The sequence below is a fragment of the Chionomys nivalis genome, chromosome 2 (genome assembly GCF_950005125.1).
Source record: "Chionomys nivalis chromosome 2, mChiNiv1.1, whole genome shotgun sequence".
NCBI classification, from domain to species: domain Eukaryota; kingdom Metazoa; phylum Chordata; class Mammalia; order Rodentia; family Cricetidae; genus Chionomys; species Chionomys nivalis.
In genome coordinates, this window is record NC_080087.1 from 44273623 (window position 1) to 44291239 (window position 17617).

General features: G+C 38.6%; 1 protein-coding gene across 2 annotated transcripts in view; it reads right to left on the reverse strand.

Moving 5' to 3' along the window:
- The window catches only part of Hsf2 (heat shock transcription factor 2), a 28277-nt gene extending 13429 nt beyond the window's left edge, over nt 1-14848 (reverse strand). For both annotated transcript variants that reach the window (XM_057763102.1, XM_057763101.1), the window contains exons 1-7: nt 14622-14848; nt 9133-9241; nt 8877-9004; nt 7292-7416; nt 5411-5486; nt 3326-3387; nt 1811-1898 (exon numbers count right to left, since the gene is read on the reverse strand). In XM_057763102.1, coding sequence (XP_057619085.1) covers nt 1811-1898; nt 3326-3387; nt 5411-5486; nt 7292-7416; nt 8877-9004; nt 9133-9241; nt 14622-14714 — 681 coding nt within the window. In that variant the 5' untranslated portion in view covers nt 14715-14848. The remainder of the gene's footprint in view (nt 1-1810; nt 1899-3325; nt 3388-5410; nt 5487-7291; nt 7417-8876; nt 9005-9132; nt 9242-14621) is intronic.
- Nucleotides 14849-17617: the final 2769 nt, after the last annotated feature.

Here is a 17617-nt window from a genome sequence, read left to right on the forward strand (position 1 = left end):
TTATTATGATATCATTTTTACAGTTATGAAGTATATATCCATATTCTACTTAACAACAAATTACTTTATTATAGGAGACCCTGAAGATGACATGCCTAAAGCGTGCTTCTATGAAGATCTTCAAATTCTAAAGAACTTTTATAGATAAACAGTGAACAGGTTCTATGTCTTCAGAAATTTCAAGTATAATCACGTGGTCACTGTACTGACAGCGACTGTTCTATCTGAACCTGCTGGGTCTAAAGAGGTTTTATTCTTAGTTATTAAATAGCTTCACTAAGAGATATAGAAAACTTCAACAATTCCACAGCTAAAGGCCACTTTGGCTATTTTACCAACAACTTGTTCTTTCTAACGTGAAGATGCAATTACAAAGGTAGTGTGATGGCCCAGGCTATTATGCAACTACTGAGGAGGCTGAGACAGGAAAATTCTGAGTTCAACGCCTGCCTAGATTACAGAGTGAGTTCAACAGCAGGCTAGGCAGCCTGGTGGGATCCTATCACAAAATGAAAAAAGGTAGCTGGGGATACACCTCAATGGCACAATACTTGCCTAACAAGCATGGCACTCTAGGTTCAACCCCAAGAATCCAAAAAAGGAAAAGGAAAAATGTATAGGTACTTTCAGGTCAGTTACATTAAAAAGTTCAATTCCCTAAAAGTAAATTATAATGCAAAAATTTTTGTAGTTTGATATTAGATGACAAAGGTAAGAGATGTAAAGTGCTCTAAAATATATAAATTCTAGTTTAAAAAATCATTTAAAATATATAAAACACTTGAAAAACATATAAATTTCAGTTAAACTAAAATGAACAAAAACCAAACCAAAACAAACACTCATTTACTTCTATAAGCCTTCAATCCAAACATCAAGTTACATCTACTTGGTTTAGAAAAAGAAGTGGGTGAACACTGTAATATAAAGTTAATTCTGTTTTGTACCAGAGAGTTAAAATAAAGATAAATAAATAAAACCTCAACTGTTCAGTAATAAATCTGACACAACAGTATTTAAAAATCCTAACATTCAAACTAACAGTAGTGGTACAGCATTTTCCTTGCTGTGTAAGAATTTAGATTTGATCTCTAGCACAATCAAAAAAAAAAAAAAATACAGGATTATCAATCAGAGAGCACTATCACAAAAAGAGGCTTAGACTAGTTTGATGGTAGACTAATAGGCAAATAGAAGTCTATAGAGAAAACAGAAGTATATAAAAATATTAGAAGTTGCCAGAGAAAAGCACTCTAATCAATACATATTTATCATAGAAGACTAAAAGGAACTAAGCAGCAGGACTTCACACAATCGTTATCACACCATGATGACATCATCACACTGTTTAATTTACAAGATCACAACAAACGGCATTTGCTTTAACAATTTCAAAAGTAACAAAAAGGCTGTACTGCTAAGCTACAGCTCACTGGTACACTGCAGGCCTAGAAGGTAAGAGGCCTGCATCCAACCAAACCCTTGTACCAAGAAGGAAGTCACACTGCAGTGTATATAAATAATATCATTTATATAAAATTTAGATATATGCCAAATAACAACAGTATTCCTGAGTTCACACACATTAAACACCCATGGCAATAACAAATACTAAAGCTTGGAAATAACAACTATTTGTAATGATTTATTTCTTAAAATTACTCTAAAGCGAATAATGAAAACGTCATGCTTTAATAGAGCTGGGGATGAGCACTTACATTATGATTCACTAAACGTCTTTGACTGCATGAAACACTGCCATAATAAAATTTAGTTTGAGACAATAAATATAAAATACATTAAAATTTACTTTATGATGGTGACTATCAGTTGGTTCTTTGACTATGTGCTGAAATAGATTCTTCTTCTGAGCTCCATTAGTGTTTAGAAGAAGAGGCCTGTAAATAAGAATATTTATGTAATTCCAAAGGAGAAAAAAATAAAAGAAATTTAAGGTTTCTAGTAATTTGCTCACAACACCTCAAGCAAATTTACTTAAATGAACAAAAACCTCCAATAAAAATACAACAGAAATTCTTCAGAACTACTGAATTCCTTACAACATACACTTAGTTTTTTAAAGTGGTATCTTACAATTAAAGCCACAGACAATTATACACTGCCACAAAATCTTGGCCTTCCAGGTCATCTTTTTTCCCTTCTATCTATGCCTTTTGTCAATTAGTCTTCTGGTTTAGGTGTAACAATGGTATTATGAGCTAACATAATGTAGTACATTTAAAAGATTGGGTCAACTTATATTTAAAATAAACCAAATAATATTTGGTTCTTTCCCTTCCTCACAACAAATGACATAATTTAGAGTTCTCATTGAGACCTAATGCTACTTTAAACTGTCAATATGAATGAAAATCAATTATTAGTAAGACCCTTGAGTCTACAAACTGACCATCTAGCCTACCTTACTTCTCAAAAAAGCATCAGCATGAAGCTGAACATAGAGAATAAATAGGCTGTGATGGAGGAAGGTCATTGGTTAATTAATAAAGAAACTGCTTGGCCTCATAGGTTAGAACATAGGTGGGTGGAGTAAACAGAACAGAATGCTGGGAGGAAGAGGAAGTGAGCGCTCAGATACAGGGCAGCTCCTCTCAGAGCAGACGCAATGCTGCTGCTCTCGAGAGCAGATGAGATGCAGCCAGCCGCCAGGTCAGACATGCTGAATCTTTCCCGGTAAGCGCACCTAGTGGTGCTACGCAGATTATTAGAAATGGGCTAAATTAATACGTGAGAATTAGCCTAGAAGAGGCTAGATATAATGGGCCAGACAGTGTTTAAAAGAATACAGTTTCCGTGTAATTATTTCGGGTAAAAACTAGCCGTGCGGGCGGCCGGGTGCCAGGAACTTAGCCTGCCACTCATCACTACAAGGCTGCATATCTCCAAAATCAGTAAACTTGTGAGCATTAATATGGCATGAATGCAAAAGTCACTTCTATTTACGTGACAGGCCATGGTCAAGTAAAGGTATCAACATAAAATCTCAATGCTTTGAGTACATAAAACTACCTCATGTACAAAATTACTGAAGATGTAATTACTTTCAGACCACATAAAGTATGCCTAACACATGAATAAATTTTGAGTTCAGACTTAAATTTTTAGTATGTAAATATCCCAAAATCTGAAGAAAATTACAATCTCAAATGTGTCTACTTTCCTAAGCATTGTGATATCACTCTTGAAGCGCTAATATAATTTAACAAGCAGCAGCTGTGCTTTGGTACCAGATATATACTCAGCAAACACAGGTAGTCATGATTAAACACTAAAATGTTTGGAAGGCAAAAATAAAACAACTTACCTTTTACGTTTTAAACTCACAAGTTGATTATTCTGAACCAATGTAACAATAAACTGGACAATCTGAAAGGAAAATGTAAATAAAATTCTTTCATCAAAGATTCTGTCCACATTATATCAAATCTTTTTTTGTTTTTTTTAGATATGGTTTCTCTATATAGCTGTGGTTCCTCTCCCAGAACTAGATTTTGTAGACCAGGCTGGCCTCGAACTCACAGAGATCTGCCTGCCGACTCTGCCTCCAAAGTGCCGGGATTAAAGGTGTGTGCCACCACCACCCGGCTATATCAAATCTTTATATATACTCCCCACTTTCTGCCTACATGCATTGTTCACAATAAGTGATTCTAAACACACACAAACTAATGCCAAGTCATTGTAATTTCTCACAAATTAACACTCGAGATTTGCTGTTTTTATCAGGAAGACTAAAGTGTGATGCAATGACAGAGAAACTGGTGTTCGATAGCTAATTAGAGGCAAAGGAATTACTAACTCGGAACAGATCATAAACTTTCAGGTTCGAAAGAGTGTACTGGGGGCTGGAGAGATGGCTCAGAGGTTAAGAGCATTGCCTGCTCTTCCAAAGGTCCTGAGTTCAATTCCCAGCAACCACATGGTGGCTCACAACCATCTATAATGAGATTTGGTGCCCTCTTCTGGCATGTATGTATACACAATAAATAAATAAAGTCTTTAAAAAAAAAAAAAAAAAAGAAAGAGTGTACTGTCCAATCTTATAAATATGACTTTTGCAATACATCCATCTATGCTTGCCCAATTAACAGACAGTAAATTTTAAGTATCTGGTTAAATTTAGAGATAAATTTATAAATAAACCTTATTTTATAAGCTTGTTTCTTTAAGTAAGATATGGCCCAGCAGCACTGTTCTAGTATGTTCTTAGACATTTAAGTCATCAACCTCACTACAGAAATATCCAATCTAAACTCTGGTGGGGTCCCAGCAATGACTGTATTAACTAACAGTTTAGCCTTCTACGTATCATTTATGAGAACCCCTCTGGCTTAGGGGATGACCTAAAATTTTATCGTCAGCTTCCTACTAAAGATGTCAAGTGAAGACAGTCAGTAGTAACAAAAAGAAGTGCTACAATGTCTGAATAAAAGCCAAGTGGTTGTAGGACCGTTTTAGACTCTGTAGAATTTTATATCTTATAAAATTTAACATGATTAAAATAGAATCATAAACTAAGTTTATTTACTATATAGCATATTCAAACTTCTAAGTTGAGCAGAAAAACTGGTAAAAACCAAAGTTCTGTTAGATAATTATTTCATTAACTATCATTACTTTTGAATAAAACAATGCAGATTAAGTAGTTAATACTTAAGTAAAATGCTGTTTTGTGAAAAATATGAACAGAACTTTTCATCAAGCACTTAAAAGCACCTGTTATTTTAACTCAATTATCCTTAACAGGCCATGCATTAGAACTGCCTACAGAAGTTTTTAAAACACACATACTTGAATGAAACACAGAATTGAATTCAATTATGTCTAACCTTAATGCTATTTTATTTTACAAAACTAGCACACAATTTTGATCCTAGGCCCAGCGTGACAACTGCTATTCCTCTCTGCCATAAGCCTGGTTCACTGGATCCAACTGTCATTCATAAGCTTATTTTTAGCTCAAGTGCCTTTTCAAGCAGGAATAAGATTCATCTCTCCCCTACCCTTCCCTCAAAGGAACCTGTTGCTATGAGTCCAGTTTACTCATAAGCAAAAAATAGATACCATAATTACTCTGTTTCTTTTTTTAATAGCAAATGGAAGCTGGAATGTAGTGATTAAATGACAAGGACATAATGCCATGGACAGATTCTAATTCTTCCATTAATTTTCAGCTCAGTATCTTAAATTTATTTTGTTATTTTTTAAACTATTTTTATACTATGTCCAATTATAGCACACACAGGAAAAAACATCGCTGAATTCCCAATTTGGCCAAATGACTTTAAAACTATGCCGATCAGAGAAAACAGCAACACCAACAAAATAGTCCAGACAGTAAAACTATCAAGCAAACACAGAGTACAGTGTGGGCCGGGAAGCTTCTTACCTTCCTAATGACTTGCTGCTGCTGTGCGTGCTTTGCTCTTAATTCTGACACCTCCTTCCAAAGGGACTCATTCTCACTGTATTAAAGTTCATTTATAAACCAAAACAACAAAGATTTGGTCAGAAGATCAAACCACATTTTTTTAATCAAGAAATCCAGAGACCTTAACTCAGAGGTGGAGTAGCCAGGCAGAGGTAGGAGAACTACAGGTTTAAGAGCAGCTCAAAAAATACAGTGAGACCTTGTCTAAAGAACAAATACTAAATAACTAAGCTTCTCCTAAGCTCTACTCATCACAGCAATACCTGTAAAGAGTCTTAAGATACATACTTGCATGCATACAGTGGTAGGTAATCTACTGCTTTTGATAACTGGACTTAGTGCTTTTTGCTTAAAAATAAAGTAAGTTTAAGCAGGATAGCAAGAATATACAGATTTGGTAACTGTTTCAGGAAACAAAGGGAAGAACCCTGACCAGAACATGATGGGTTCTGGGGACTATGCTTAGTATCTCATGTGTATGAACCACCTAAACTTCCATAAACATTGCAAGGAAAAGAATCACAATCTTGCTATATAGATGGAATGAAGGACCTTTGCCCAAAATCATACAGATAACTGCAACTATTAAAGTAAATTTAGTTTGTTAGGCCCTAAAGCTATCTGAAGATCTGTATCAAACCCTCTAAGGAGGCAAAGAACAGTTCTAAGTCTTTTTAAAGAAGGAAGTCCAATAACTTACCCAATAGTTGTAATTCTCTTCCCTTCTTGCCTTTGTAAAATCAAAATTGCCAAACTAATATAATAAGGATAATTCACCTTATTTGCTTATTTTAATTTCTATTAATCTCCCAAAAGTTATCCTCAAGTTATCTGTACTATTATAACAAAAAAAGGCAGATTCACACATAGAGGTACCAGAAAAGGAAATCGTTTTTAATACTTACTAAATAATCACTGTATATTTTCAATATCAAATTTAAAGATGCTGCTACCTGTCTACTGAGGCAGAAGATGGTTATCTCTAAGAGTTAAAGAATGACTGAATGATCAAATCTTGAATTAGCTTAAAGGATGCTACTAGCAGAAGACAAATAGAGCAAACAGCAAACTAGTTAGATAAAATTAGTAAAGTTGGAAAGTTTAAGGCTTATTCAAACAAGGAATCAAAGTCCAAAGTCACTTGTGATGAAAACATTTGAATCAGGAATAACTTAACAGCCCATCTGTAAGATAGACTGTGTGAAATAACTACTCTCTTGTTATTAAGAAAATGCCTTGTATATGTAATAAAACATACCTACTCCATATACAAGTAAACTGTGTCATCTGAGAAAATACTACTAAATAATGTCGTGAAACAAGTCATGTTTTTGAAGATAAGAGGTGTGTGTAACCCTCTCCTGGGTCTGTGTCAGGATCAAGTAGGACAACTCCGTGTGTGTGTATGTGTGTGTGTTATTTCAATGCCCTACTTTTTTCTAATAGACAGGCCACAATGACATATACATTTTAAAGAAGTCATTCATGTATGAAGACCATAGGAGAACTAATCTTTGCTAAAGTATTGACTACACTATCAATCAGTTATACGTGATTTCTAAAGTGCCCTCACTTCCATGTGAAACCATATGAAAACTAGTCTATGTAGAATTTATTTACTACATTAAAGATCTACCATTTCATAAACAAGACAAGCTTCATGGCAACATTATACATTCTGGCAACCATAATTAAAGTCTACATCTACAAACTAAAAGTAAAGGGAAGTGATACAGAAAACAAAACACCGAGAGTTAAAGTAAAACACCAGACACTCTCCAAACCCCAACACACATTCCCCAACTTCCTTAATAGTAGGATATTTGGAAATATTTTTACCTTTTTAATTCTGAAAGCCTGGACTCAATAGTTTCTTGCTTTATCTGAACCTTCTGAGCACTACTTATAATTTTTGTTAAATCTTCCTGACGAATTTTATTTTCCTCTGGTTTTGAAGATGAAACCTTCCAAAATACAAATTTAAAAAAATTAAATATATACTACGCTTCCATGACTGTAATTCAAAACTTCCTATTATGAGAAGTCTCTGTATCCTATTAAAGAAGTGAGATGTGGTTATAATTTCTAGATAAATTCTAGAGCAAGAACAAACTGCGTAGCTTAAAACAAGAGAAAGCAAAGAATAATCACTTAATTTTCCCCCTTTCCCTAGTCTACTTAGGAATAAGTCACCATATTCGGATGAGCAGGAATATAGGGATCTGTAGCACAATTGATTAAAAACCCAGAGACAGTAATTGGGATTCAACCTGAAGGCAGAAAAGCAAAACAATCAGACACTGGCTCTTAGCTCTACCTCAGTCCAAAATGGCAGGCTTGTCTCCAACAATCTCAGAATAAGACTGTATCTGTGAGCTGTCTCCTCCCATCTTATATTCCTCTCTAGTGCTGGGATTAAAGGCATGCACCACCCGGTTTCTATGTCAAACTAGTGTGACAACTGGGATTAAAGGTGTATGATACCACTACCTGGTCTGTAAGACTGATAAGTGGGGCCGTTTTACTCTCTGATCTTCAGGCAAGCTTTATTTATTAAAATACAAATGAAATATCACTACAAATATCTTTTTTATTCCCTGTCAATTGAATTTCCTATCATTTCCAAGCCTCTTTATCACATCATATTCCATATTAATTAAAATTATATAGTAATACAGCTGCATGTTAGGTAATTTTCTTTCACGGGCTCTTCACCTTTTGTTTTTAATCTGCGGTATTTAGGATTGCACTCAAGGCCTGTGTGTGTTAGATTAAGTAGACTTACATTTCTAGACACTGGGCTCTAGGTAGTCTCTTGCCGTCTTCTCACCACCACCTCCCACTTTTTGGTGACAGGAACTGAAGGAAGAATTTTAAGGTGCTACAAATGCTCTACCACTGGACTATCTATATCCCCATTCTTTCTTTCTTATACATCTATGGATTTACTAAGACATCTCATTTTAGCAGAAGATAGCTGTTTCTTTTCTCTGAAAACTCAAGAGTAAGCCCTCCCTTGACAATGAGTAACTCTACTCTGTCACAATATTGTGAGTATTTTCCTTCCCTCCCTAAAGTGAAGACTGTACTACTCTCAGCACAGCCGAGTCTGAAGTAAGTGGTCAGGACAGATGAACAATTAATCAGAGATTAGTTTAGTTCATCTCTATAAGGAGTATCTCTGTATTTCTTTACATTCATTTTCATTATCTATATATTTGTTAGTAGTGATGGTTACTGAGACAGAATCTCACTCCATAGTCCAGGCTGGCCTGGAACTCACTATTTAGACCAAGCTAGACTCAAATCTACAGCATTCCTACTGCCTCTGCCTCCCAAGTGCTAGGATTACAGGTGTGTACCGCCATACCCAGTCTGTTCCTCAGGTCTATAACCTCAGTAATGCATGCCAGCAGCAGCTCACCTTCCTTTTAATGTTCTCCAGCAAGTCGTCTTGGCCTTGTTTGAAGTAAGGATGCTGAAATTCAACAGGGCCATCTCTTTCCTGTTTTATAATTCCAGAATCGATATGTAGTACTTTACGGAAGCCATCTGACAAAGATTCAATTTTTCATACTAAAATTAGACAACTGAAAAATAAAGCTTATACAGAAACATACTTCATTACTGGCTTAAATAGAGGCTAATAGCATTAAAGGCAAACCACTGGTCATACTCACACATATTTAGTTGTCTCACAAAGCTGGCCATGTTATTATGTTTGAAGTACTTGGGAAGAATTTCTTTTGCAAATCTCTGCTCATCCAAGACCAGAAAACTTTGCCCATTCTAAAAACCAAACAAAAAGCCCACAAATGTCAATCAGCAAAGGTCCTCTGACAAAGTTGTAAATGTGAATCTAAATAAACTTTTCTCGATACCTTCAGACCAACATTCTATTTTTGATAATGTGACAAAAGAAACCTGTAATTACAAGGACATTTTAGGTATCAGCATCAAACCAAAGGCTGCATCATACTCTGTGAAGAACATTAAAAGTGTGTCTACTAAACAAAAGGCCTAATATGTAGACAGTACTACTAAGTTATTTTAAAGCTAAAGTAAACTGACAAAAACAAATTGAGAAATCACTATTTTACCACTATCTATAACATATGTAAGTATTATACTGAAAAACTATGAAAGAGCTTTGAAAGATTTCTGATTACGAGATTAATTCATTCAATAGGGTGTGGTGCTGGTGTCCAGATTTAGAACACTATCTCCAGCACCCACCCCATTTTACTTCTAAAAAAAAGATACAGGCAAAACACTTAGGCACAAACATTAAATATCTGTACATACACCGCAAATATGACTAGTGTTTGTAGAGGTGAAAATGCTTCAGTGCCCCTGGAACTGAGTTACATGTGCATCAGCATGTGAGCTGGGAACCAAACTCTGTCCTCTGCAAGAACAAGTGTTCTTAACTTCCAAGCCACCTCTCCAGCCCTTAGTTTCTGAGGCAAGGGTCTCACTAGATGTCCAGGTTGGCTTAGAACTGCAGCCCAGGCAGGTCTCAACTTTGTGATTCCTGACTCAGCCTATGAGGAGCTACAACAGGCTACATCACCACTGCCACAGGCCAGGCTGGCTTCTAGACTAACATTGAGAAAACAAGACACTCATATGTAAAACAATACAGTTGACCTCTTACCTGACATCATGTACAGAACTTAACTCAAAATAGCCACTAAAAACTAAACACATTAGCATCAAAGATCTGAATCTTGCCAGGCCACTATAGTGTGGATCATCAGTCCCAGCACTCAGCAGGCAGAGGCAGGCAGTCCTCGCCAAGTCCAGAACAGCCAGGGATGCACAGAGAAAGTTGTATGCATGCACACACACACACACACACACGAGAAAAATTTCACGATGTTTGATTTAGAAATTAAGTCTTGAATACAACACTGAAATACAGACAACGTAAAAAAAAAAATGGAACCATATCAAGTTTAAAAACTTCTGCATATTGAACATCAATAAGCAGGAAAAGCCCTCCCATAGGATGGGCAAAAGATTTGTAAATGAGGTATGAGACATATATCAGAAAACAACAAAAATCCAATTTAAAATGAGCAAGGACTCTGATTAACATTTTCCAAAGATTCAAAACTGCCAATAAGTGCATGAACGATGTCTGACATTCACAAATCATTAGGAAAACAAAAGTTAAACAATATGATACTACTTCCCAGTAATTTAGAATGGCTTTATCAAAGAACTATAATGTGTTGAAGGTGTGAAGGAATTTGTGTAGTGACTTGATGGTGAGATAGATGATACTGCAGCTGTTGTTGAATACAATACAGCAGTTGCTCAAAACAAAAAACAAAAAGAACAGACTTATCAAAGGAGCCAGTAATTCCTATTTTATATAAACACTCCAAAACTAACAAAGGACTTGAAGAGATACTGGTACCTCATGATCCCTGTAATATGTCATAAAACTCAAAAAGTAAAGCAACTTAAGTGTCTACCATCTAATCAACGGATCTACAAAATGTGGAACAGAAATACTGAGAAATATTATTCAGATTTTCAAGTAGAATTTGAGATGTGCTACACAGGCTCAAGTATTTGAATGGTTGGCCCCCAATTGGTAGAACTGTTTGGGAAGGACCAGGAGGTGTGGCCTTGTTGGAGGAGGTGTGTCACTGGGAGGTGGGCTTTCTGGGGCTTCAGAAGTCCATACCATTTCCAGCTAGCTCTCTCTGCCTCTTACTTGTGAATAAGATGTAAGATCCTAGCTACTGCTCCAATTCCATGCTGGTGTGACTGCTATGCTCCCCACCCTGATGGTCATGGACTCACATTATGAACTATAAGCCTCAAACAGACTCTTCTGTAAGTTGCTTTGATCATGGTGTCTTATCACAGCAATAGAAAGTAAGCCATAATTTCAGTTTGGAAAGATTAAAGTTATTCTACAGCTGGGCAATGATAATGTAATTGTAATATAATATAATTGAAGTGCACATTTATTTAATACATGGCTAAAATGTTTGATTTCATCTTATTTTAACAAAAAACACATTTAGTAATATAGAGCTAAAATGTTTAATTTGTTTTCATGTTATTTTACAAAAAAAAAACCCACACACAGACACAAAGGTGATGGCATAAACCATCCAGAAAATGATTATTTAATAAAGATGCTAGATAACTAATGAATGAAAAAGGTGAGATATATCCTTCAAATTACCCCCAAAAGTTTATTCCACATAAACTTAAAGACATGGGAAAGAAAAAGTACATTTCTCTTCATAAAATATGTAAGAAAAGGCAGTTTGGAACCACAATAGAGTAAAATATCCCAATAATAAATAATCTAAACACATGAGACCTTTAATTAAATATTAAAATGAAAGAATCTAAGGAAAACAAATATAGCATTGTAGTTAATACTCCTTTAATCCAATACATTGAAGTGTCTCAACTTTAAACTTTCCTAATTTTCAAAAGATTTTTAAAGATGAAAATATGCAATTATAAGAAAAAGGTAACTATATACTTGTTATAAGGAACTCCTATAAACAATAAAATATTAATAAAAATCTACAATACAAATTTTTCACAGAAAAGGGAACCCAAGAGTCTAATAAATAGAAGAAAACTTTAGAACTCACTAATTACTAACAGAAATATAAATTAATGCAAAGTTTTTCTAAGGAAATACTTCCTACCTACCACCTGGAAATCTCCAAGAATGGTAATATTCTCGTTGACAGAGAGATGAAGTAACCGAACACCTCATGCACAGCTATCGAGAGGGAATGCTGTTTAGATCACAGTGGAGCTGGAGAGAAGCCTCAGTAGTCAAGAGCTCATAGTGCTCTCAGAGAACCCAGTTTGGTAGACTCATGATAGCCCATAAACCCAGCATTAGGAAATCTGACTCTCTCCCCTGCCCTCTACAGGTACCTACACTGTGTGTGTGTGTGTGTGTGCACTTAAAAATAAAACCATTAAGAAAGAGAGAATAACTTATTTCAGCTGTCCATCTAACATTAGCTTAAAGTTTTACCTTTCACTATTGGCACTGCTTTCTGGAAAAAAATCTGTGACAGCAAAACTGAGAGAAATCTGTCCTAAGAAACTAGGATTAGCTCCAGATAACATTACCTAGAACTTCCTACCAGTTGTACAGGGCAACACTTTGATATAAAACTAAAGACAGTGCCGGGCTGTATAAAAAGTACACCGTAGATAGTGGGAGAGTTTGGAGCTCAGAATCTTGTTAGTCTTCTCTACCCTGCATACACACAAGCATTATAGTCCCCAGTAAGCCTGGACATATCTATAAAAGGACTAGGCTCATCTAGATGAGCTCTAATTTACTTTTCAAATAGTATTCCATCAGGGCTGTCCAACCTTTAACATTACAATATGACCAGATAGGCCACAGTCATCATTATCCCAGGACACCAGTGATACCATTCCAATCAAACCCATTACATTTGTAGCAATTTCATTGACTCAAAGATTATGAACTAATTGTCTCTAGAACAAATACGCTACTGGGTTTACATTTTGACTGTCCTATGGGTGTATTAGAAATGAGCAGTTAAAATACAAACGGAGACTTAATAATGAGATGAATAAAAAATAAGTAGCTTGTTTCATTCAGAAGTAGTAAGACTTCAAGTTAAGCACTGGTTTAAATTCTCCACATTTCGAACCACTTGAAAGAAAGTTATTAGAATGTTTTGTCTAATTTGAACTTATTAGACAGCCTTTCACAACCCTCAGGAAGTTCAATAAACTTAGCTTGGTTGGGGAAAGTGTTGCAGCCCAATTTCTAACGATAAAGTACAGCTGAGTAACAGTCTGTACTGATCCAGTCTTGTCAACCTTTAATCCTCCCGACTGACGAAGCATGAGACATCTGTTTATTTTAAGTACCTGCTGGTAGTTGCCTTCCTCCTTTTCACATCTTTGCACCGATGTACCAAATTCGCCAAATACTTAATATACACAACCTGCAGGGGTAGGACACCTAAGTGGCAATACTTACACAAGAAAAGGAAATTCTAGAAGTTAGTTTAGAAGACCATATTGACACTAATACTAGGCAAAATTCAGTGACATAGTTGTTAAACTATCAGGTATTCTATTGTTCGCTATTAAAGGCATGTAAAACTGAAAACTAGCTTAATAGCAAAAAGGAACACAGAAACAAAGAGACATTATTCATCTTACACTTAGCAAGTGCTAGGTATTAAGCAGTTAGTTTTCACTAACTCATCTCAAAAACTGTAAACATGAGAATACCCACGCCTAGGTGATCATCTACAGTAAGAGCCGCCAATCCCCTTCAAAAAGCCATTCTGATCATCTAAGAACTGCGCCCACTAAAGCAAAGGCACTAGTGATGCAAGCAATCACTGGGCAAAGAACCTTTGTGTGGAAGGGGGGGGGGAGGGGGTTCCTTGGGTCACCTAGGCAACGCATCCATCTTACGCGTAACTTAGACCAGGCGAGATACCGGGCTTGATTAAGGTCATCTTTATTTATAAGTAGAATCTGGATGAAACTGATCAAGGCAGCCACATACCACTCCGCCAACAACCGCTCAGTGAAATGTAACGACTCGTTTTTAACTCCCCACTAAGTTACCAAGCATGGTCTGCTGCCACTTTTCACTAAAATAACCATTTAAAAAAAAAAAAAGCCGATTAAACAAATGGTCCAGTCTCCAAACAATAATTGATCAATCTCTACGCAGTTTTAGTCTGATCCGAGTCTGTACATTTTCCCTTTACCCTGACCATCATAAAAGATCCCACGACGCGAGGGCGAGCAATCCCCGCCGCGGAGGTGATTTCCTTAGATAAGACCGGCGCGCGCTCACCCACCCGCCCGCGGCTCCGCGAGCGACCTCCGCGCCCGCAACGAGCAGACGACGAGGGATGAGTGTGCAGAACGCGCGGCTGCGGGGCCGGTTCCGAGCGCCCGGGCCGGCCGGCGGGACCGTTACCAGGGCGCCCCTCCCCCACCGCGGCCCGTGCGAGCGCAGCCGGCCGGCCGGGCCCGGCTCGCGGCTCACACAAAGCCGGGGGTCCGCGTGAGGAGGGGGAGGCCGCAGGCCGCGGGAGCCACCGAGCCCAGCCCAGCCCAGCCGGTTCGGCAGGGACACCCGGGGCCACCGAATCCCCGACTGTACCTGGCTCCAGGTGATGAACTCATTGGTGTGGGTTTCCTCCACCAGCGTCCACAGCTTGCTGAGAAAAGCCGGCACGTTGGAACTCTGCTTCATTGTTAGCCAGGCGCAGGGATTCCGAATTCTACTCCCGAACGCGGAGGTCGCTTCAGCTGCGGCTTCGGTGGCGGTGGTAGCGGCTGCGGCGGCGGCAGCGGCGGCGGCGGCGGCAGCAGCTGCTCCCCGAGAAAGCGCACCGCGCAGGCGCGGCAGCTTGCGGGCCCCGCCCCTCTCGGCGCCGCGGGGCGTGCAGTGAGGCGGGGGAGACCCCGCGGCCGCACGTGACGGACAGGGGTTCGCGGCTCCACCCATGCGCTCGGCTCCCGCGCCGGGCCTCGGTGAGTCCAATCCAAAGCCTCGGGTGCACCACGGGGCAAAGCGATTGGCTGCTGCCGCGAGGAGGGGTGGGCGCAGGAGGGGTTCCGCCTTCTCTTTTACCTTTTAGGCAGGCTCCTCGGTGAGGGAACGAGGTGGGGACCAGGGACCCCTTGTTTGGTGGATTCACGTGGCCAGCGTCCGGGTGCACGGGCTGTGGCTGGCCGAGTGCAGAAACGCCCAGGGGCCGTTGACTCAGGAGTCTGGCCGGCAAAGAGTCATTTGCTCCAGTCTAAAGGAAGGAATAAATCCCATGGGGCAGAGCAAGATATGCTAGGCCCCTGGTTGAAACTATCTTAAAGATAATGAGCCTTGTTTTACATTTTTTTTATTGGGAGAAAATGGCTTATTTGAGACGCTTTTTAATCAAAGCCTGAAGCTTAATAGTTCGTTGTTGACTGAGTACTTGCTATCATATTTTCTATTCTAAATCAGCAACTGTTACATGTTGTTTTCAATTGAGCAGACATCAGGTGTTGGCCATAAACCCAGTTTAAAAGCAATTAGTCTAGTTTATAGTATTTGGGCCAAAATTGTTCAGTATGTACCTTACAAAGGTTTCTTCTGGCAATGTGTGGTATGGAAAAACTCCTTAACGCACAATTTCCCCCTTTTTCTTCTCTGAGAATAAAGATGTTTTACCTATTAAGAGTAGCTGTAATAATGTGGGCCTCTGAACATAATTCTTTGAAGGTCTTTTTTTAAACCACAGAAACAAAAACACACACATGAAAGAATGATTTGCAAACAGATAAATAATTAACACTCCACACAATTGAGTGCTAAGTTGGTTTCCTTCCTGGGTATGTGTACAACAGTACATTAAAAACAATAGCTGAGCATGGTGTTTCGCACCTGTAAGTCCATCACTGTGGAGGCTGAGGCAGAATTGGGCAGGAAAGGCCAGCTTGGATTAAATATGAGCTCCAGGTCATCCTGGGCTACCTGACAAAATCCTCTCTCTCAAAAAACATAAGCAAACATACACGTATATGCTTTTACATACAGAATTTTCAGTAACCATATACTGAACGGAGCACTGTTTGCTACAAAAGTGTTGAACATATGATGACAGTAATTGTAATAAAAAGATTAATATTTGACGAGATCTTATTTGACAAGGGTTTTACATGTATTATCTTATTTAATCTTCACAGTAACCCCAAAGATGCTTCAAAAGGTCTGATTCAGGTTTCTACAAGTTTTATTCAGTCAGCTATTCAAAGCAAACCAAAACCAACCCTGTAGCCAGATTCCCAACATGGGTGACTTGGCAGTTTCCAACTGCATTCCAGTGTGACAATGTGGTGGCTTCCCTCAGTTTGGGAGTAGTTTTCCAGTCCCAGAGCATCAAAGATAAAAAACCAGTGGCAATCCTGCTATAGTTACTTCACAAGATAAAGATCAAATAAGTTGCTCCCCGAAGCTCGCTCAACCTGCTTTCTTATAGAACCCAGGCCACCTGTCCAGAGATGGCCCTGTACCCAGTGAGCTGGTCCCTCCCCTGTCAATCATTAATTAAGAAATACCCTACAGACTTGCCTATAGGCGATCGGATGGTTATCTCAACTGAGGTTCCTCTTCCCTGATAATTCTAACTTATATCAAGTTGAAAAAAAAAATAACTAGCTAGCATAATTGAACTCCTTGTCTGTTTGGCACATCAATACTACACTAATTAATAGTAAGCTTGTTTATCAATATCAGCATGACAATATAAAACATTCCAACTTTTAAAAGCCCCACAGTATTTAAAAATTCAGATATTTTAAAGGTTCAATTTTTAAAAAATATATCTCTTCTATTAACTGTGGGCACCTGTAAATCAAAAAGAAGTTTAATACCTTCTTATTTCAAGTGGGAAGAATCAAGAACCAGTCACAATCAAAACAAAGCAAAGCAAAACCAGCTCCACCAGTGTAAATCAAATCCTGTAGCTCAATGTTTTGCACCTAAAGTTTACTGATGACGTTCGGGGCTCGAAAGAGCTTGGGCAGCTCCACCTCTTGAGGTCTGCCTGTCAGAGACAAGTAGCTTCTCCTACAGGCTTAGGCCACCACCATCCTACACCTACCTCTGTTCCTGGCAGTCATCCATGGTTCTGCCATCCCCAAGATACTGGGATCTGCCCTGCAACCGCGCTGCACCTTAACCCATTCCTCACCTAAACCATCTTCAGGACCCTGTCCCTGCCACGTGGTGCCAAACCTCTCCCTGACCCCGTAAATCCTGGGCTTGTCACAGCAATGGAGTCTGAACCTTTACCAGTGGCTGCTCCTGCTGCCAAACCTCAGCCATTCTCCATGATCGCGTTATGCATTCCAAACTGGTGTCACCTGGAAGACACACTACCAAATTCAGTTCACAGCATGGGTTTCAGCCTTGACCCTCTTCAAACCACAGCTTCTGTGTGCTGACTGTGAGGAAATCCTCCCAGAAAACTCCGCTTCAGTGATGCTAGTGTCTTTGGAATCATAGCTGGCTTAACTCCACCTACCCAGAGTCATTTGTTCCAGGAAAAGTTTCCCTGCAGTGGTATTGGTGTCTTTTGAAGCACAGCTAATTCTTTAACTCCAGCTGACGAG